The 22912-nt window shown below is 41.2% G+C and overlaps 1 protein-coding gene across 2 annotated transcripts in view; it reads left to right on the top strand.

Annotated features, from left to right (window-relative positions):
- The window catches only part of DSCAM (DS cell adhesion molecule), a 394607-nt gene that overhangs the window by 304943 nt on the left and 66752 nt on the right, over window positions 1-22912 (top strand). For both annotated transcript variants that reach the window (XM_064472090.1, XM_064472093.1), the window contains one exon: window positions 7514-7647. In XM_064472090.1, coding sequence (XP_064328160.1) covers window positions 7514-7647 — 134 coding nt within the window. The remainder of the gene's footprint in view (window positions 1-7513; window positions 7648-22912) is intronic.

Raw genomic sequence — 22912 nt, 5'->3', positions numbered from 1 at the left:
ATAAATGTTATTAATTTTTCCCAATAAAATATTAAAGGACTCGTTCTAAAATTTGCATACATTTTAATGTCACCTGGCCCCAGCTGTAGTTGTATTCAGGGTATATGGTATAAATTAAAATTGGACTTCTAAAATTTTCTCTTACATTATCACATTAATTATTGGTTCATTGTTTTATTTTCATGTGCTTAATACTTTCCATTACTTTGATCAATGTTGAATTAACAGCAAAAAAAATAAGTGAATGTCTTATAGCTGAGAAATGTGAGGAAATCTAGGTGTATAACATGTTAATGTAGGTATATTTCCTGTACTTGCTAGATGTAGGTATTACTGAGATCCTGCATCATCTTGCAATAATGGCTATGTTTAAAACTGTCTTGGGGTACTGCCCCTAGTCTGAAACTGTCAATTTGCTCAGCTATAGGTTTGTGTGTCTTAAAGACTGAATGGTAGGTCATTCCCATCGCACCCGAAAAGCCCTTCAACAACTACTTTGGAGTCCTGAGTCAGATGCTCTTCAGATACCCGGTGCATGGAGGCAGATGGTTTTATTTCAAAGAAAAATCTGAAAAATAAGAGAGGTGTAAGATCACCTGTTGCATTTTCAAGTTGCTTTTTGTCAGGTAGATCCCAGCATGGCATTTCCCTGACTACTCTCTGAACACAAAGGCTCTCATCCCAGAGCCTTTGGACTGGGGCTTAAGCCACCAGCAAACAGGGAGATTGTCCCACACTGCTCCAAGAGCTCAGGGACAGGCTGGTCTCAGGGACATATAGTTCATGTCAGAGCACCCCTGAGGACAGCAAGAACGTGCTTGCTTGTCTATGCCTTTGAGCAACATTGCAGCCTCCTGCCTTATGTGTCAAATTAGCCAGCCAGTCCAATGTCAGGAGACAATAAGGAGCATTCTTCAAGAAATCCCTGAAAATCCAGCCTGTAGAGACAACCCCTGGCTCCTGGGTCAGCATTTCATGGCACGTATGCCAGAGAAGTCATAACAGCTGTTTGGGAATGCGATGCACCAGCTTCTGTTGTGTTAAAAACTTGACAAGAGCTGCAAGCTACCAAAACTTGCCTGAGTGCAGACAACATCTTTTCTCTGTGTGAGATTTCTTCAGTTTTTGGAATTGATCAGATGGCAGAAGTGGTGCCAGCAGTACCTCTGTCTCTCACTGCAGACAACAAAAGCATGGCGTACTGCTCCTGAAAGGTTGCTGACACCTCACCAAGATCATTCCCCTGCTCTAAATATGATCAGATACATCCCAGTCATCGCTGATATTTACTAACCTTTTCTCAAAAATCTGCAGTGATGAGGACTCCGTAGCCTCCCTAACTATCCTGGACCAGTTCGGGATCCATCATAATGCAATCGCTTTTGCATTATGTTTAGTACTTCCCCCTGCCCTGCTGGCCAGGGAAAGAGACGGATAACTTGATGCTTTATAACAGTATTTCCTATCTGAAGGGTTACTGTGCCCATTTCTCCCTGCCCCAGCACATGCACCTGTCCATCTCCTGTCACCTGTCTCCATTTTGCAACAGTTCTAAAACATCGGAAGCCCCAGTATTTTTTTCCCCCTTAACCACCTTTTCCTAGTTTGCTTGTCCCTAATCCTTGGTGCTCTTCTGCTCTCTCGCTTTCTGAGATCAGACAGGCCCTGAGATGTGGGGAGCACATAGACTCTGACCGTGTTTCGTTGCTGTGCAAAAGGTCATCTCTCATCTTTAATCCTCCTGGCAGTTCAGCAATAATTCACCCTGAGGCAGTGTGACTATCCTTTTCAGAGGTTTTCTGATGCCTTGCAGTGGTTCCACTCATTAAATCTTTTGTCCAGAAAACTAAACTAAAAGGTGTTTCCAGAAAATACAATGATTTCATGTTTTGCTTCAGCTTCACAACTTTTTATTAAAGGCAGTAAAGGTTTAGAGCAGAATACATGAAGGGCCACAGTTAATCATAAGCCAAAACCAAAGTCCCAGGTCTAAACATCCTTAAGGCTGTGGAAGTTAAATGGCAAAAGAGCATTCACATTGCCAAACTATATGTACCTAATAGGTTCCTCATTCCTCAGAAGGAACAGACATTTCTTCCATAATTTTCTAAGGAAAAGAGGCTCCTGTAAAGGGTTATTCAGTAAGACTAATTCCAGTGCACCTAAAAGATCCTGCCCTAAAGTTAGTTTGAACACTCTCTCAGCATGTGAAATACAAATAATTATAATCTTAACAGAGCTTAGATCTGGAAACCTTATATCTCTGCTCCCAGTCCTTCTCTGGCTAAAATGATGACAAAAGATGTTCCACCGCCCTCTAATAAAATCTATATATCTGAGATATTTTTAAGTGCCTGCCAAACCCTCCCCATCACTATTACAATGAGGCCATATCATGCCATTAATTTCTTCTTCTTTTTATTTTTTTAATTTCTTTTACATTAGGAGAAACTTTTCTTTGTAAAATCAATGGTGTATGTTCTAAAGCTGCTTTTGAAGAGCAGGCAGTGGCCTCCTGTGAGTTCTGTGTTGGTGTTCAGCTAGAGACATCAGGCCAAAATTTCTCTAGCAGGCTTAAATCTCCAATGCAGCAAAACGAGAGTAACCCAGGGAGTGAAGCAGTCAGCCTGGATGAAATGAGTCGATGCTTCATTTTCTTGTAATGTTTGATACTGATTTTAGACACCAGAGGTCAGACACTGCTGCTGATCAGATAAGGTAATGGGAACAGCTCTAGTAAACAGTAGGAAATGAGCTTTCCTTTCAATGTGATCATATTTACTGGTTTTGTGTAGCTTTTTTTCATGCATTAGTCTTCAGGAAAAGAAACCGTTCTTTTTGAAGTTCCTCCTGGGAAAAAAGTAAGCCAAGCAGAAATGCCCAATTTTTAAGAAATCATTGTGGTTTTGCCCCCTACCCTTTCCACTTCGCAGTTTCTAATAAGCTGATTGTCTTCTTCACCTGAGGACTGAATTTACTAAAAAATTAAAAATTGAAGTAGTTCTTCAAATTCTCTTCCTTGCTGTGTTCAAAGTACAGTTTCGAAAGCTACTTCACTTTGTAGCAACGGGGGGGTTGACAAATACCCTCTTTGTTTCTGCATTGCAAATGCAATCTGAGAAAACTGTAGCTGAGACAATGAATTTGCTCCCCATACATGCCCAACACATGACACAGCACCTCAGCCTGCAGCAGCACCTCTGACCTTGGGCAGAACTGGCCAGTGGAGGGCACGGTCCGCAGAGCCCCCTCCCATGGAAAGCTTCCTGCATTTGGCAATTTGGCTTTCCTTTCAATGTGACCATATTTATGGGTTTTGTCTAGCTTTTTTTTTTGCCTGCATTAGCTTTCAGAAAAAGAAACTGCTCTTCTTGAAGTTCCTCCTGGCAGAAAAATAAGTCAAGAAGCAAAGTCCGATCTTTGGGAATTCACTGAGGTTTTGTCCCCTACCCTGCTTTTTACTGAGTGTCTGGCAGAGGTTGCTTCTGGGGTTTCTGTGATGCAGGAGGATGCATGTTTCTCTCTCGTATCATTTTCTTTTGAGAAAATGTATTCTTACGCACAGAAAGCTGTTTGTATATCACAGAAGACTTTGCTCAGTGCAGCCATGCTGTCCTTCCAGCTCTCCTCTGCCACTGAGGTTGGTGTTCAGAGCAAGGGAGAAGCTGGGACTAGCTGTAGGGAGGAAGGAAGAGTAACACTAAACCCCTTGCCAGCCTCATTGTAAGACTCTGCCTGAATCCAGAGAGATTTTCCTCCTCTCTTTTTTCTCTCTTCCTTGCGATTGGCATGAGAAAGATGGATGTACAGATACCATCTGATGAAGTTTTATATTTATTCTGAAGCGAAAAAACAGAAATCCGATCAAGTGCACATTCAGTACTCTTTGGAGCAGAGCTCTGCTTGGGCTCGTTCAGCTGGTGACGATGGCTGTGCTGTTTGTCACCTGGGCACTATGACAGAAAATTGCCCTTAATTACCCCTTAATGCACTTTTATTCTATTGTCAAACATCTCCAATTTTATCTTTTTGCTTTTTGACTAACAAAAAAAAAGGTACAGAACAGTAAGTGTTCCCCTTGTGAAACTGGCAGGATTTGATAAAAATAGTGTGATTAATATGAGGCCAGTTCAGAGTGAATTAAGGGTGGGCAGCACATGTGAATGTACTTTGGCTAGCATAGGTCTAAATTGTAGGTGGGATATCTACATGAGCAAAGGCACCACCGGAAGCAGTCAGGAATTTATTTTGTTTTGTTTTTTTTAATAAATATAGCAGTCAATATGATAGTCTTGTGTGCTGCAGAATTAAAAAATCTGTTATGGATTGTTCAGTATGGATGGTCAGTTTTGTGATATATTGGTGATATCACTCCTAAATGCATCGTCCTCTGCACATTTGCCTCCCTGCTGTTCAGTACTGTGAAGAAAAATGGTGATAATCTCTCTGCTCATGAAAAGGGGAATGAGGAAGTTCCTGGAGCACCTCCCCATTATCTGGCACATCTAAATGCTGTTTCCTGGACTAGCTGTATCAGTATGATTGCCTCCTCTGCATTAGCATTTCACTTGCACTGTCAAAAATACAAAGTGTTCTCCTCCACATGAAAGCAGCATGTTATTTCAGTGTCTTTCAAAGCCTTGATAGCTGAAGAATGAGGCCATCTTTGATCCTGAATTTGCCAAATGTGCTCCCTGGAAGGTTGCAAAGTTGGCTAGAAGCAGTGTTTGGTGTCTCTGTGTTCACCTCTCGTTGTCCTCTGGTTTCTTACCATTATTTTACCCCTGATGACCATGGAAAAAAGAAACTATGATATTGTGCACATTTAGTTTATCTTCGCTGGGATCTGTGGGAATCAGTGTGCTAAAAAACAATCCATGAAGAATTCAATAAGACAGTCCAGGTCTCTTGATACTGCTGTCTCATTAATGACTGAAGATAGTAAGGCTGCAGGATGCAATGGCAATGAGTTAGCATAGCAAGACCGCAGTCTCCTCACCAAGATAAGGCAGGCAGCGCATTTCCCCACCACAACTTTTTCAGATACTCAAGGAACCCATGTTTAATAACAAATATTTCAGTTAATGCTGAGCTAGCTCATAATAATCTTGTTTAGGTCCAGGGGATGAGTTTGAGCAATGGCTTTACCCTCTGGAGAGAGGACAGTGGTGGTCTGTAAGGCATCAAATGACAGTCTGCAGAATTCTTGCTAAGGAAACGTAAACAATTCCCCACACAGAGTAATTTCCACATGCACAACCCAGCAAACAAAGACAAAAAGAGGAGTAATAAATGAATGTTCAGAATAATTTTGGCACCACTGCAAAAACTGTTGCCTAATTCCAATGCCTCCACAATGAGGCGGAGGGGTCTTTGCATTAGAAAAGCTTCAGAAATTTGACAATATGACTTCCCGACTATCTTTCTGGCCGCTTTTTCTGCTGGTCAGGGTACTAGACAGAAATACAGCAGTCCAATGACAAGTAATACTTTCCACAAACGTCCATTCACTGGAAACTGCTAGATGTATTTTGAGTTAATCCCTCAGCAGTTGACAGCCATGACCAATTACCATCAGAACCTGTCCCTATAGATCACACCCTAATTTAACAATAAATTACTTTAACCTCATATATCTATTTGCAGTCATTTCCAGAAAACATTACTAACTGTAAAGGAATTCTCCCCTGGGTTAAGTAATTACCCTGGAGATATAGCTTTCACTCTTCAACAGCAGAAGCAAAAAACATTTCTAATGAGCTGGGTATAGATAAGAAATTGAATGCTGTCAAGCATCAATATTTACTCTGCATTGGATAGAACTGCTAACTGAATTAGCCCCTTTGCAGGGAGGGGCTGAGTCTGCATGCAATTATAATCATGACATTCTCACCTGATGCCCTATTAGCCTTCTCAACACACTATAAATAGAAAATGCACATTCAGAAGTGTGGCGCTGAGTGGTGCCTGTCAGTTTTCTTACATCTTCCAGTAGTACCTGTATGGATATAAAACTGAAGTTCTCATATGCTTTTTACAACCTGAAGTAGCTAGCCACAAAGCTAGGTAAATTTAGACCCCAGGCTGTCTGGCTTCCCCTTATAGGCAAAGTTTTCTACTACCATAGTGTCCACTTACTTAAATGAGGTAGAACCAAGATGAAGGACCATCTACAAAGATCAGCTTGCTAGACAAGGGCTTTTCCATCTGTATTGCACAGTAACTCTTTTTTGTGAAAGTCAAGAAAGCTGATCAAGCATTAGAATGGTAATTTTACTGGAAATTCTAACATTTTGGTTGTTTTGCTTGAAATTAGACAAAAATATCAGATTCTTCATGAACCAAAAGTTCTGCAGAGAAGACAGTCCATCAAAATGTTTCATTTTGTCTTTAATAACATATGTAGCAATTTCCACTACAACCTATTTTAATAATTTAACATTAATATTATCCACATGCAGTATTAAACAATTATTTATTTTTATGGTTTTAAATATGTTGTAAAATAATTATTCCCTGTTGGCAAAAGAGGTGGCTTTTTTCCAGGAAACTTTAAAACAATTTATTCTAATGTTAATTGTAGCCCTTGATATTTTGTTTAAGCACCAGCTTGTGTGTAATGTGATAGTCTAGCATGCAGAAGTTTTTTCATGGTAGTATAAGAGTGCTTCCAAAGTTGGAGAACATTGTACAGTGTAACATGTGTTTGGAAAATAACATGTGGTCATGAAATTAAAGTCTTTCTCAAAATGCAAGTGTGTGAAGAGATACAGTTAAGATTATGCAGCAAGATTTTAACATTTCCTGACTGAAGATTTTTCCCTGTGGTTTTAGAGAGGTGGTTTTTTTCTCTCTTTTTCTGTCACAGTTTTCAATGGCTTTTCTAGATAGCTGCTGTAATTAGAGAAATAGATACGTGCTTGTACGCTGCAGTGCCAGGTAGAGGTCTGAGCTGCTGAGGGCAAGGCTGGGGGGAAGGAGACTGTGGCCATATGTCTGCTCACACATCATGCCACTAGCTAGACCTGGGTCATATCAGGCAGTGCTAACTGCTTGGGACTACAGCTCATTTGCTCTCTGCTTCATTAAATTCACATCTCCACTGTGTATGTCCGTTAAACTGTTCACACACATATTATTTATACAGCGAATACTCATTTGGTATGAGTTAAGTCTTCAAAATAGACAATTTATAATAATATGGGTTTTGGCAATTTTCACTGGCCACAACCAACATATTTTCATGCACGCAGGCTGCGGGTGATACTTCACAAAAGTTTTACCATCAGAGGCAGCTTCTGCCTCAAGGCCCGCTGAGGGATGGGGGCACAGCTCTCCAAACACCCTCCTCTGGCATGGGCAGCATGGAGGCTGCCTCCTAACTCAGGGCGTCTGCCTTGGTCCACAGGGGCAGTTACCAAAGTGGCACTCTGCTTTTCCTTTTTGCTCAGCCATTACACTAGGATGACTGAGTGCCTGCCTTTGGCCATTCTAACACATATTGGTTTTCCAGTTCCAGGTCCTCCCGCTGGCGTTAAAGCAGCTGCGGCATCAGCCTCCACCGTCTTCGTGTCCTGGCTCCCTCCCCTCAAGCTGAACGGCATAATTCGGAAATACACTGTTTTCTGCTCACACCCTTACCCCACAGTAAGTCTCACAGGGCGAACACAGAAGGGCAGCACTGACTCGTGATGCTGAAATTGTGTGCCTGCGGGTGCTCAGTGCTTGATGCTTTCCTTGCCACTTCCTTTCCTGCCATTTGGTCTTTCCCCTAACCAAGGGCAAAGGGGAATTCTGGGGTTATGGTGGGACTGAAAGTCGGTTTTGGTTTTTCCCACCTATAAAACTTTTGCAGTACTTAAATATTATTGCAGAGTGCTGACTTATGAAGCGTGTCAAAACTCATAATTGAAGTTGAGTATATTTTAAGTCATGGGTTTAGGATTTATTCAGGGACCTTTTACAGGACTGGCTGTAAGCTATGTAGAGCCCTGTTGCAGGTGGAAGTGTGTATTTATATACCAAATTGCTGAATCGTACTTCTGCTTTCATCTAAGTTCATACCTTTTTGTCTTGGGTATTCATGTGTGAAGGAGCATAATGACTTATGAACGAGTACATTTGCTTGTGAATAAACTTATTTGTGCCTGGAGTATTTGCTCACTCTAGGTCAACATGCTATTACTTGCTGAGAAAGTGACAAGATAAAATAGAATTGAATATCAGGTATCTTTCTCTCTCTCTGAGTCACAAAGAAATCCAGCTGTCTTTAAACACAAGGGGCAACTGCTCTTTGTAAATACCCATGCAAATTTATTTTACTATATATTGGAAAAGTGCTTATTTAGTTTTTATTCAAGGTTTTGGTTTAGTTTTTAAACAAGAATTCACATCAAAGGTAGCATTGCAAGTTGTAAAATCTTAGTTTAACAGACAAGGAAAATATTGTTCCATAAGTAGGAGGAGTTTGACATGGAGATTTCCAGAAGTGCCTCAGGCTTGTTTTCGAAGCTGGCTGAGAGAGAGGAAGGCCTGAGGGTATGTCTGAATGGGACCCTGCGGGCAGAGCCAGCCTGACCCAACCCACTCTTCCAGCAAGTGAATTAATTCTGCAGGTACTCAAGGGGAGATGGGGCAAAACACAGAGGTCCATTGATGGCTATGCTTAAACAGATACATGGTACTATAAGCAGGGTTTATTAGTCACATCCAAAGCTAAGGGTTGGAGATCTTTGCTTCATTTATGTTTTGGGGCTACTGACTCCTAACTCCATGAATTTAATAACTGCAGCCATGCCAACCAGACTATCCTGAGCATACCGTTTGAAAGTAAACTAGCCAGGGATTTTTCCATGACGTTTGTACATTTCTACGGCACACAGTGGGTTAAAGAGGTCAGATTTACAGAACTGCACCTTGGTTTTGGGGCTCGAGTCCGAGTGGGGACTAAGTGCTTCTCTGGGGAGTTGGAGAGAACACCAGGTGGTGCTGCTGGCTCTTGCTAGTTACTTACCATGCACAAAGCTCCAGTGTTTCTTCCTGAGGCGTTGCTAGCAATAATTTTTCGATTGTTTAAATCACCAGGAAAATAAGCATCCTCAGCTAATTTTTTTCCTCTAATATGCAGTTCTCTGATGTACAAAATTAGTTTCTAACACTGCTTATTGTATGGTTACCTTTTGGAGTACCTCAGTGATGGACAGTGACAAGAATAGTTACTCTTTTTGCTGGTTTTGGCCTGTGCTAAATATTACTGCTGTATTTTTGTGTTGTTCTTTATGGCATGATGTGAGGGTATCATTGTATACCTTAGCCCAAAGTAGAGGCACTTGGAGATGTTTGTCTTTTCTGTTAATTGTTAATGTGTACATGTATAGTTATCCTATTGTTACCTGTGTGCATGAATGGTTGTATGTGTGTACACATATATATGTGTATATATATGTACAATACGTATATACAAGGTCAGTCCCTGTACCACTTGTCACTAGTGTTTTACAGAGCAGCATGAGTTGCGGCTTTCAGAGCAGGTCTTCTCTATCTGTCCGGTGTGGTGAATGAGGCACTGATCACACCCAGTGGTCAGTATTCAGAAGCCAGGTTAGACATCTTTAAATAAGTGCAAGACCTCAGGAAACATTTAATGCAGGACACGCTCCCCCAGGTTTATTTATAACAAGATGCTTTGTTGTCTTTTATCCTTAAAAGGATGGTGAAATAAGAAGTTATTTTATTCAGAGCTAGCTTTGCAGTGAAACAAGTCTGCTGCAGAGGTGCTTGAGTATCTGCACTCCTGTGCAGATAGAGTCTATATACCCCAAGGAAGTTCTTGTTTATTTCACTGTTGGCACAGAGAAGTAGCTGACAGAGGAAGTGGTCTTAAATTAGGGTGAGGAGTGGAATAAACAGAAGACCTGTGTCTTTATCATCCCTTCTGCCACCGTAAGTAGCAAGTGTTGTAGTTGGAGGTAAAGAGCCATTAAAAACTTCTTGAACAGACTTCTTTCTTCAATCAAATCCCTGACTGCAAAATAACTTTGCTAAAAGTCTGCCATTTAAGCAGAAAGGCAAACTCAGTTTTTAAGCACCAGTGAGGAGCTCTGTCTTTAAAGGGCAGTGGTAAAGGTAAACTTATGGGAAGGCTATATTCTCTGCAGATTGCATTTTGCAAGCAGTATGTGTATGCTGAGAAAAAGTCAATACAGTATACTTTAGACACTTAGGTTAACAAAACAGTCCTTTACATAAGAACACTGCCTTGGTGTTTAAGTCACCAACAGGAAAACAAATTAACTCTGTTGGTCATATTGTACACATATTTATTACAAAGCACAACCCTCATATGACCTTGAGATATTATAAGATGAAGATTTGCTGCCTTTCGCATGGTTCAGTTTGCTTTGCAAGGGCGGAAATTGTTAAAACTTCTGCTGTCCCTCTACAGAAGGATACAGGTATTTCCTTTTTAAATATTTTGAGTCCTATGGAGAATATTTGCCTGGGATGTTTCAACCCACAAATGCGATTAATGTGTGAAAAATAAAAATTATTCTCCACTGCAATCTATTCTGCAACCAAGATAAAGGGCAAGCAAGGATCCAATGTCATCCTGTTTAATTGTTATGCCTATATTATTGTATAGGCATTATTAGGCAGAACTTTCTCTTTTTTATTCTGTAGATGTATAAAAAAATACAGAAATATGACTTAATGGATCCTTCACTCTACAAATATAAGAAAGAAAGCATACCAGAATTTAAGTTAAAATAATTATCCTCTGTGCTAACTTGCAGCCCACATTCCCACAGCTCTTGACTCCACTTGACTTCTTGTAGGAGCTGGCTTCTCAAGACCACCTGTAATGGGCCCATGTTAGCCAGCTTCCTTCTAAGAGTGCTTATCCCCAGGGTACCACCAGGATGCTTATCACACTCATTCTGCCCAGGCCTCAGGTAAGTAACAGGCAGTGCTATCAGCTGCAGCACAGCCTGCCATCCCATCCTGTCAGTGTGTGTTTTCCCAATGGTGCCATAGATATTGCACATGGTCTGAATACTGGTAAAGAAGCTAGGGTGGTTCGGCCCCTGCCTGGCTGTGGGGAAAGCTGCTTTAGGTGGCTGCTCCAGCACCTGCTACCTTGGGTTGTAGATGTGTATCATCAGGGCTTTTAAAGGACAAGTGAAAATGAGGTTTAGGTGATTTCTGAAAAAAAAACAACCAACAACCAACCCTCCAACAAATTCTTGTGGCATTCAGGTCAGTCCACTACATAAGGAGGAATCAATGGGATTAGATTAAATAAAATTTAGATGGCAGAAAGTGCCTGGAAAAGGTCATTGTGACACAAAACATGCAATGGCTAGCCAGCCTGGGAAACTGTAATCTCAGAACAGGTAAAAAGCAACACAGCAAGGATGCAGGAAAATGCAGGTTAAGAAGCAGGATTTCCTTGTGCAGGAAGGGCTGAGAAAGCATTAGACCTGACAGGGAAAGCAGAGAGAGGTTAAGAGCTGAAGGCATATAGGCCAACTATATCATTTGGGTATCAACAAACAGTATGGCATCTCTCAGTCAAAAATACATGCATTAAAATGAATTTTGCTTTGTTGATTAGAAAAGCGCAGTCATTATTGTTGTTGCTGCTGTTGGGATTTTGTTGGGTGTGATCTATTGGTCAGCCATCCACTAATAGGATCAAACATATTAAACAGGATTATCCTGCTGTTTCCAACAAAGCAGGTCATTAAATTGTGCATCAGTCTTCTGCTTTCTCCATGGGATGCCTGGAGATTAATGGAAAGGACTCATGTAAGTAGAACTGCACTATAAAAGGGTAAATGGAGCCTGCTCTCCTTCTCCGTGATTTTCCTTTTCAGGACATTGTCAGTTGGTTCTTGTCTTCGTTCCACTCACATTAAGATGTGGAATAAGATGACTGCTCTATCACTCTCTGATTTCCTAATAGTGAAAGCTAAAAGCAGAACTCATTTGGGCAACTGTGCATAGAAAGTGTTCAGACATGAAAGACACGCAATACTGCCAATGGCCTAAAATGTCATGGGAGTTTTATTGGAGCCTATCATCTGTCTAACTTAGCAAACATTTTGATGGCAATCTAATGTGTTCCTTTTGCTCAGAGAGTTGCACAGTAGCTCTCCCAGTGTTTGGTTTCAGGTGTAGTATACATATTTTGGCCAACTGGATTTCCATTTTTAAACTTCCATAGAATAGAATTTAGGCTGGAAGGTTGCTCTGGGAGGTCACCTAGTCCAAAGCCTTTCTCAAAGCAAGTTTAATTACATCAAGTTGCTCAGGGACATGTCTAGTGAAGCCTTGAACACTTCTATGTATGGAGATCCCACAGTCTCTCTGGGCCCCAGTTCCAATATTTGACCATGGTCTGATGGGAAACTTTTCACACTCTGCAGCTTCAAAAAGAACTTGGGTCCATATGGTCTGTATCATCTGATGAAATATATGTAGACGGCAATAGAGTGTCTCCTAAGCCTTATCTTCTTAAGGCTGACAGAAATAGCTAACTCAGCCTGTCCTTTTATGTATGCACTGTGTTCCAGTCTCCTGACCACCCTCTCACAGCCCTGTCCTGTACTTGCTCCAGTACGCCCATGGGGTTTTTTTTTTGTGCTGGACAGCCAAAGACAGAATACTTAGATGGAATCTTACGAGTGGAGAACAGAGAGGAAGGACCACCTCCCTGGACCTGCTGCTACACTCTTATAAATGTAGAGTTGCTAATACCAGACCTGCTTTCTGCAGAGCTGCCTCTTGGACAGTCGGCCCTCAGGCTGTAATAGTGCATGGGGTTATTCTATCCCAGATGTATGACTTTGTATTTGCTCTTCTTGGATTTCATGAGACTCCAGTCACCCCATTTCTCCAACCTGTCTAGGTTCCTCTGAACAACAGCCCTACCCTCCAGCATATAAACTATTACTCCCAATTTCAGGCCATTCACAAACTTGATGACAGTGCACTTTTGTTCTGTCTCTCAGGTCATTAATGAAGACATTAAACAGTATTGGTCCCAGAAAATTATCCCCGAGGTTTACGACTAATTATTGGCTTGCAGCTGAACTTTGTACCACTGATAACAAGTCTGAGCCCAGTAGTGCAGATAATTTTCCATCCACTTTATTGTTCGCTTATTCAGCCCGCATTTCACCTTTCTGGTGATAACAAGGCTGTGGAAGACTGGGTCAAAGGCTTTGCTAAAGCCAGGGTAAACAACATCAACCACCCTCCCCTTGCCCACAGTGCCCGTCACCTTGTCATGGAAAGCAATTGGGTTGGTCAAGCAAGATTTACCTTTGGTAAATCCATGTCAGCTGTTCCTTCCTCTCCTTCCTGTGTTTAAAAATGGCTTCTAGTAGGATTTGCTTAATAACCATCTCATATTATTGAGACTAGCTTGGCCAGCCTGTAGTTTCTAGATCCTCCTTCTTGCCTTCTTGACAAGTGTGGCATTTGCCTTTTTTCCAGTGATCAGAAGCCTCTCCTGATTGCTATGCCTTTCAAATACAACCAAGAGTAGCCTCACAATGACATCAGCCACCACTTTCAGCACCCTCAGATGCATCCTATCTGGTACCATGGGTTTCTTTATGTCTAATTAAGTGATTCTTAAGTGCTCCTTCATTCAGTCTCCCTCTACCATGAGTACGGCTTCACTTGCAAACACTCTTCAAGGACGTTCAGAAACCTGGAGGCCTGAGGGCAAAATTTGCCGATGAAAACTGAGACAAAAAAAGGCATTGGGTACTTTAGCTCTTTCCAAATTCCTTTTCATTAAGTACCCAGCCTCATTCAACAATGGGTCCAAACTCCCCTTAGTCTTCCTTTTGTTGTTGATGTACTTTTAAAGAAACCCTTCTTCCTTTTGTCCTTCACAAAACCAAAATTCAGTCGGGATCTACATGTTCATTCATGCTGGCCTTTTGTCAAGCTTGCTCAACTTTCCATATATTGCAAAAGACCATTCTTGTGCTCTGAGGAGGTTGTCCTTGAAGATTAGCTTGCTGTCCTGATCCCCTTTGCCCTTAAGGACAGTTTCCCATAGAATCACTCCTCTCAGGATCTTCAACTCTAGTCTTATGGTCACAACAGCCAAAGCTGTCACAGACATTCACATCTTCAACCAGTTCTAACTTGTATGTGGGCAACAGGTTCAACAGAGCATTTCCACTAGCCGGTTCATTGATCACCTCCATCAAGAAATGGTCTTCAGTACTCTCCAGAAATCTCCTAGGTTGCTTGCTTCTGGTATTATTGCCCTTCCAGCAGTTGTCAATGTGGTAAAAGTCACCTGTAAGTACCAAGATGTGTACTTGTGAGGCTGTCTTCAGCTGCTTAAAGACAACTTCATCTGTCTCCTCCTCTTAATCAAGAGGTCTGTAGCAGACACCTACTACAACACTAGGAGTACTGGTCTGTCCTCTGATCCATACCCACAAGCTCTCTACTGGTTTTTCACCTGCCCTGGGGCAACACTTCCTGCATTCAGGAAACTCCTTTACACGAAGTGCAAGCCCTCCTTCATAACTTCCTACACATCTTTCCTGAAGAGACTACGTCCCTCCATTGCAGAACACCAGTCATCCTACCATGTCACCATAACCCCAATGAGGCTGTAGCTCTGCAACTACACACAGAGTTGCAAATACTGTTCTCTAAGCTACATGCATCGGAGTACAGGCATTTGAGGTGGATCCTAAATTGTGCTGTTCTTACAGTGGAAAAGTGACATCCTCTTCTATAACATTGTCTCCTAGACACAACTGCTTTGCCCCTTTGTGCCCTTCCTTCTATATTATGGTAGTTCTCCCCAACCACACCTAGTTTAAAGCCCTCATCACTAGGTTAACAAGCTTTTTTGCAAAGACGCTTTTGCTGCACTTTGCCACATATATCCATCCCTGCTCAGTAGCTCTCATTCCTCAAGGTCCTGCAGTCATAGATGACAAAGCCCTGCTAGACCAACCCTGCAACATCAATTGGCTTGCTTCTGCTTGAGCCTTCTCCCTCATCAGAAGGTTTGAGGAAACACCACCTGGGCCCCCCTGCTCTTCACTCTCATCTCCTGAACACTGTCATGACTCTTGATATGGTTCCTATTGCCCCTGGCAGCGTTGGTGCCCACATGGAAAAGCAGCAACGGAAAATAGTCCAAGGAGTGGAGGGGCCTTGGCAATATCTCCACGCACCTCTTAACACACAGATCTTAAAGCCTGCCATGCAAAAATTTCCCAAGGAATTAGGTCAGGCTGACAGATCAGTGCCTACGTCCCCTACAAGAGGGAGTCTCCAAAAAATATCACATGCCTTTTTCCTTTTGTTCAGACACGAGGTTAAGGCTCAGATGGCTTTGATGAATCCTCTGACGGGTCTTGTTCATCCTCACCAGTGCCCAGAGCACTATACATATTCTGAATTTGCAGATCTGCAAGTGGAGCAGGATTGTTTTCCTGTTGTCAGAAGTTGCAACTTCCAGCCTTCTAATATCTTGACCACCACCTTCCACTACCTGTTTGAGCATGTTCTCCTGCTGTCTTTCCTTCTTTGTGTTGTGTGAATCAGGTTCTCATCACCACATGCAGTCCTGAGCAGAGTTGCTGGGCCCCTCCACATACCTGCTGTGATAACTGATGTGGCAATGGCTCTAGCAGTCAGCAGTGTTCTGGCTTCCCCCACTCCTGAATGGGTCCCTTCTTGCAAGACCATAAGCTCACTCAAGCTTTCTCTATCCAAGCACTCATCAGTGAGCTTGTGAACACTCATTGCCACACGCTCCTGCTGCCTATGTCACCCCCACAGCAAAGGGAAGTGTGGCACAGGTGTCTGCCACTCTGGGGGGACATTTTCACTGATGCAGCGTGTTCCTGCCTAACCAGGGTGGACTGGCTTCTCCATAGTTGATAACGTTCTCCATTTTGCAAAGGTGTATAAATCTGTTTAGCTCTATGTGTGTGGTTTCTCCATCAGAAAAGCTGCATTACCCAAACTGTAATCATTACTGCTTTCTTCTGAAAAGCTGCTTGCGCTGCACAAAGTTTTTGCTGCATTCTCTTGGGTATGAGGTTCAATAATACCAGATCAAACCTATAATTGTTCAGCACATTACAAGAAGGATTGTGATTCTCAAATGTGAATTTCCTTGCCTTTGATTAAATGCTTCATATCCATCTTAGTTTTCTGACTGCTCAGTAGTCATATATCTGCCAGACTTTTAAAGCTCTTTCTGCTTGACACCAAATCTCTTACTGTACAGTATAAAGTGAATTTCCATGAAGCAGCAGTACCTCTGTGAAGCTACTCCCCAAAGCCCCTGAACCAAACTGTGATCAGCTCCATAGAAAAACTCTATTTGAGGAAGACTTCTGATTGCATTTCACTTTCCAGTACAAGTGCCCAAAGACTGGCAAATATAACAAGAAGCTTGCAAAGCATCCAGGTACAAATTCAAAAACCTACTTTTCTGATAGGAAGAACCAGTTTATTCACTGGTCTTGAGTCCTGGTGATAGTTTTGAAATGTTAGTTGATCAAACTGTTGCTAGTTGTGGGATTCTGCTAAGAGATATGATTTCTCCCTTAAACCCATGGTAACTGAGGTCCCAAAGGACCAGCAGCCTGAGGACTGGAAGGAGAAGAAATTCCAGAGCAAGATGCTGTTGAACCAGACGAATAGAGTGAGAATGTTCCTGCAAAGACCCCACATGATGCTGTCATGATAAGATTATTAGCTGGATGATGAACCAGAACACATAGCAGACCCCAATGCCAAAATAAAGGTGATGAATAGGAGTCAACTCATAGTGATAACCCTACAGTCAGCCCCAGGTACCTGGCAGTGACCTGCGTCTAAAAGAATCTTTGAAAACTGTAATCTACAATTCTGGACTTCTTCAAAGGATCTGGAAAGATACAAAAGCTGAAAGCCCAGCAAAGATTCATCTTGGAAATATTTCTGTGAAACAGTTGGGTTTGGAAGATGGGGGAGAGGAACAGATGTGAAGTAACGATGGAGAAGAAGGAAACGATCTTATATTTGGCCAAAAGCCAAGTCAATTTATTTGAAAATTTAATTGATATTGGAAACTAACCAACATCTGGGGCTGTTTGGGACAGACGGTTACTGATCTTTTTGGTGTACTTATTTTTCTGCGAGAAACATACTCTTAAGCCTGTTAGACTTCTATATTTGTTTTGGTCTGGCTTTTGGTTTAAACACACTAAGAGGAAAAAAATTACATGGTTTAACCTGCTGTCAAATTAAACAACAGGTATATGATGTCTGCACAAGACACTGTTCCCATATATATTCTGTCTGCTCAGTCCTGTGATAGGATAACCACCAGCAGCAGCAGCAATAGCAGCCGTAGCGACTAGACCATTCATCTCTTTCTCACATCTCTATGTACCTTTTTCTGTCAATCCGTAGAACACCACACTGTGAGAAAAACTGTAGTAAGATACGCCAGTGAGGGTGTATTACAGTCTGTGTGGGGTTTTCTGTTCAGTAGAAAAAGTGACAAGAATCAGACTCTGCAGGTTTCCTTCCTCTCTTCCACAAATGCATAGACTGCAGCCTCCCGACTCTGGTCACATGTTTTCAGAAAGTCCCAGTGGAAAACACTTAGGCCAAATATCTTGGTTTCTTATGAAGTCCTGTATGTTTCACATACATACCCCATTTAAAAGTACATGCAGACTCTTGGGGCTTCAGTGATTAAAGGGAGGCCGAAAGTCTCTTTAGAAGAAGGGAGAGCTAGCTGGCAGAAGTTGGCTAAGTAGATAAAGTTACTGTTGAACGGAAGTTTATTTAAAGTCAGCAGAATCTGTAACATTGAATTTAAAATATGTGTTCACTGATTTTTGTACTACAAGCAATATTTATCACTGTGTCTATACAGTGTTTTTTACAGCATGAAGATATTTATGTTTATTAATTCTTGTTCTTTTTATAGCATAGAACTAGTGTACAATTTGGGGGTTATTTTAAAAACGTATTTTACATGGTATTTAAAGTATATTTTTTAAGATGCCACATGTACTGTTTATAGATATTTCATGGTTATTTCACAGCTTAGTTACCAGTTCCCAAACATAGTGCATTCATTCTTTTAATTGCTTTGTCACCTTAAAATTCTTGCCTTTTTCTTGTCATAGAGCAGATCTCAGGAGAGATGTGACAGAGTATAATTTAATTCTGATGATGTGCTGTTTTATACGATTATTAAAATGTCTCCTTGCAAAGCCCTACTAAAACAAATTTTATATTGATTTTTTCATAAAATCCTAGTCTTGTCTCACTACATAGTCTCACATACAGGTATATCAATGTAGTCTAACCATAAGTCCTTGGTGTTGGCTGCGGTGTATTTCAGCAGGTTTGAATCAATCCCATTCCCTTCTGTATCATATAAAAGACAGAGCACTTCACAACAGATGGTGTGATGTAATTTCTGAGTTGACTGAAATGCTCTGAACAAACCTGATGATTTCTTGGGGCCACCGAAAGAGGCAGCCAAACTCCTGGCAGCACAAAAGGTAGTCTCCTGACCTTCTTGTGGTCACCAGCCTGTGACACCACATACTGCTTCCCTGATCATGAGCCCCAGGAGGCTGGTGGACTCTCTATAATTTGCTGCAAAAAGGCAAGCAGGTGGTGTACCTCCGTGGCTCCCAAGCAACAGACTCCTTGACTACGAGGACTACCTGGAAGTCCAGGCAGCAGGCTGGCTTCCAGGAGTAATTCCTGGAAATGGGATTGCAAGATTTTCCTGCAGGTGGAAAGGCAGGGAGCTGCCTCTGTTGTTTCCAAAATTTCCATCTTACACTTTCTAACATTTAAGTCCTGCATTTAAGAAAGAAAAAAAAAAAAAGAAAAAAAAAAAAAGAAAAATTTTATATGGAAGCTATATTTTGTTTTGTGCACAGCTTCTCTTTGTAACAGTTATCTTCAAAAACGCTGAGTGAAAAACAGTGGCCATGTTTCAAAACATGAGCTAAAATAGCAAGACCTAAACAGAAGCCATTCTATGGCTTTTATATATATATATATGGTATCCAGAGTCTTACTGAAAACTGTGGTCCAGGATTGGTGGTTATTTGCAGATCTGGCAGTCAGTCCATCTGTGAAAGCAAGCAAGGCAAAAGCCACCAGCCCTGGAGAAAAGTACTAGCCCATGAGCTCAGGCAAAGTTTCATGTCTTTAGGGAGTTCACTGAGAAGGCACATCAGTGGTCTGTCTACTCTGTTCAGGGGTGCAGAACTTGAAGCTCATTCTCTATAAATACAGTAATGTATTGTTTTAATATTAACCCAGTTTGCTTCCAGGTAGAAACAACTTACCATAGCCCCCATTACTGGATAACTTGCTAGTGCAAGAGGCTCTAAAATGTCATTTCCAGGAGCAATAAAGGCCTGAGGTAAAGCAGGGTAGGCAATTCTGTGATGGTGTTGTGCAAAAAGATGGAGAACTTTGTGTTTTGACCTTGTAGAACTAAAAACTGACTTTAACTCCTGGTGAGGCTCAGTGCTCATTTTAGGCCTCATCTGCACTGCTAATTAAAAAAGGGCCAAGGAGCAGCACCTGGCCCAAAGACCAATGTCTGCCTTCACAGCTTAACTCTAGCCACTCCAAAGCAGATTTGTTTTGAAGAAAGCTATTTAGAGTAGTCCAAGATCAAGGAGCTAGAGATCAAGTTAAAAAATGGTGTGGATCCTCGGGGTAGAGTGCTCGACACAGTCCCTGGCTCTCTCCCATTTAGCAGTGGAGATAAGCCCAGAGAATGCATGTTTACTGAGGGAAACCTAGCTAGGAAAACATGGTTTCACTGAGACAGCTCAGGCTAGATATAAAATTGATTGCTGTTTTGTGGGAGGCTATGAAACCAGTGGTTCATTGTTGTGGGCAGGAGGGAGCAACATAGGTATCTCTCCTGAGTCCACTTTTGTTCAGTGGTTCCATTAGTGCCCTGGATAATGAAATAGTGAGAGTGCCTATTAAATCTGAAGGAGACATAAGGCCAGGAGGGATTGCAAATACACTGGAGACAGAGCTAGATTTCAGACAGATCTTGATGAACGGGGAAATTAGTCTGGAAAAAGTTAGGTAAAATTTAGTATGGGTAAGTGCAAGAAAGTGGGTGCTATGAATAAACAGCTATAAAAGTACTGGGTAGAGAGCAATTGGCAGATTTTTCCGAGGAGGATTTTGAGGTGATAATGTGCATCCCAAGATGAACATTAACTACCTTTATAATCCTGTTGTAAAAAGCCAAATGCCCTACCCTGGGACTGTTGAAGAGAGGTTTGGAAACTGTATTCAAGAAGGCTATAGACCAATGTCTATAGCCTTCTTGAATATAGAGAGTCCAAAGCATAACAGCAGATATTAGAGAAACTGTTAGAGAAAATGTGATTTCTGGGCAATGTTGAAAGGATCAGTTTATTAGGTTGTAAAAAGATAAGGGTACTGGTGGGGAAAGGAATGATAAAACATCACAGATTAAAGTCTGGTACAAAGATGAATGTAATAATCTGTTCTCCATATTCCTAATAGACTGGAAAAGAAGCTATGAGTTTAAACTGCAGCAGGAAACTCAAGCTGGATTTCAAAAAAGCTTTCTAATAGTAAGATTACCTATGCAATGAAATAGGTCTTGCAGCCTAGTGAGTTGAAAAATGTCCATTTATTGTAAGTCTTCAAAATCAGGCTGGACAAACATCTGTCTGAAATTGTGCAGATATAGTTGAACCTGGTTCAAAAAAGAAGGATAGAGTTGGATGAATTCTCAAGGTCCTTCCAGCCCTGTTTTTAGGTAATGTTATGGCCATATTTTATACTTAGTGAAAACACACATGCCACTCTAGGTAGTATATATATGTATTTTTAATTTTCAATATGAGGCACCCAATATACAGGTAGCCAACTTTTATATGTTATTACTTTACAACACACACCACAAACCTGGGATGTTTCTTGCTTTTCACTCTTGCCATTAAAGTCTCCATATAGCTTTCTCAGTTCTCTTCCAAGTTTCCTCACAACTTGCAGAGAATGAGGAGATAGAGATCTTCAGTGCACCTGTCCTATATCAGAAGTTGTGTAAATGCAGTTGTAGGCAAGGTGTAGGCTTGCCTTGACTGAATAATCTTCCAGGCCACAGTAAATGCTACTTCTTACCTTAATTCCCTGCTTGGGAATCTCCCTGATCTCTTGGAAAACTTACAAATTTATTTTTCTTCTAAAGTGTCCTTTTGAAGTTTCCCCAGGCTGGGTTAAAAAACACAAAAAACAAACAAACAAAACCAAAAAAACAGCCAGAGGGTTCAGAGTTTATGCATACTACCTACCTGTTTGCTTTCTAAAGGAGTCAGAAATGCCAGGAGATGGCGTACTGCTTCAAAGTGTACAAAGCAATGTACACCAATAGAACTGAAGTTGCATCAGAGGAAAATTATGCTCCCTGCAGTGGCTGTTCCTCAGCATCTTTTGCTGTTGCCTGGTTTGGGAAGTAGATTAACTGCACCCTGATAAAGGACTTTGATTTAATTTTATTCTACACAGCCCCTTCTGGCTTTTTAGAGACTTGGCCCTGACTGTACTTCTTAGACAGTGAGCTAAAGACAGGAGAAAAATTAACCCATCATCTATAAGCTGAACTAAAAAAGCAGTTAGAAAAAAAATCCCTTGACCAAGCATATTACTGCTTTTGGGGTAAAACAGCAGTATATGTTTCATACTGGCACATGCAAAGACCAACATGTGACATTCCTTTAAGATATTTATTATTTCAATTGTTTAATCTTTTTGCTGACAAAGCTTCCTTTTTTCTTCTTGTGTAATGAAAATCTCTGGTATGTCAGTCTAATTGAAATGACAGGCCAAAGTTAAAAGTAAAATCGATTCTTTGCCACTGGAACATCCCCAAGGATTTAAAAGGGAATGTTAGCTGAGGAAACAGAAGGTGTATGTTAACCAGTTAGAAACCAAAATCTTTTGCTAAAGCACTTTGTTTTAAGAAAATAAGAATCATTAATTTAGTGAAGATATATTTACCACATTCAATTAATAAATTAATTCCATGAATAATTAAACTTATATTTTGAATAACTAGAGCTGCAAATGTGTGAATGATGCTGGTTCTCTGTGAGAAAAAGAAAGGAATTAAAGACAAGGCATTTTAAAAGGCATTAGAGAAGCTAATTTTGTGATTATGCCATCTTTGGGGCTCCAGGGACAGAGAGATCCTGTATTTTGAGACAAATTTGCCTGTTCTTCTAGCTGACCACATTGCAACCAGTGTAATTTTGAAGGGTTGTTTTTTCAGTTTTGTCTTTAACTTTGGTCCTCAGAGCAGGAGCACTTAGTGCTGAGGTTTTCCTTTCCTGCCTAGCTACTCATCTTATACCAAACATAAAATCTCAAACCAGATTTCTCTGAGCTGTGTTTAGCAATTGTATACAGGGTGTATGTCTGTCTAACTGTCCCAGCCTCTGTCATTGCAGAGGGAAGCAGAGCAATGAGGCATTTCAGGCACGAAATCTGCAGTATTAGGAATGGCTTCCAAAGGCAGCCATATGTTCCTTTCATAAACCATGGAAGTCATGGAAAAAACAGTGTAAATTTAACTGGACTGATACTTGCTGGAATAAAAATTTAGCAGTAAGGAAGTCTGTAATGAATGGTTAGCTGTTCCTAAACGCTGTATCCACATCCTATGATAATAGGTGGTTTAGAAGTAGCTTGTGGTAGATAGCTGCATTAATGAGTGGAGCCTAAGTGCCAGAGATGGCCTAGCCTGTTTGACTTTCAAATTAACCCTAGGAAATGCTACCTCATGAATATTAAAATTCAGCCTCCTGTGCCATGATCAATACATTAATTT

The sequence above is a fragment of the Phalacrocorax carbo genome, chromosome 1 (genome assembly GCF_963921805.1).
Source record: "Phalacrocorax carbo chromosome 1, bPhaCar2.1, whole genome shotgun sequence".
Taxonomy (NCBI): Eukaryota; Metazoa; Chordata; class Aves; order Suliformes; family Phalacrocoracidae; genus Phalacrocorax; species Phalacrocorax carbo.
Note: the sequence above shows the minus strand (reverse complement) of the source record. Positions and strands in the feature narration are given on the sequence as shown.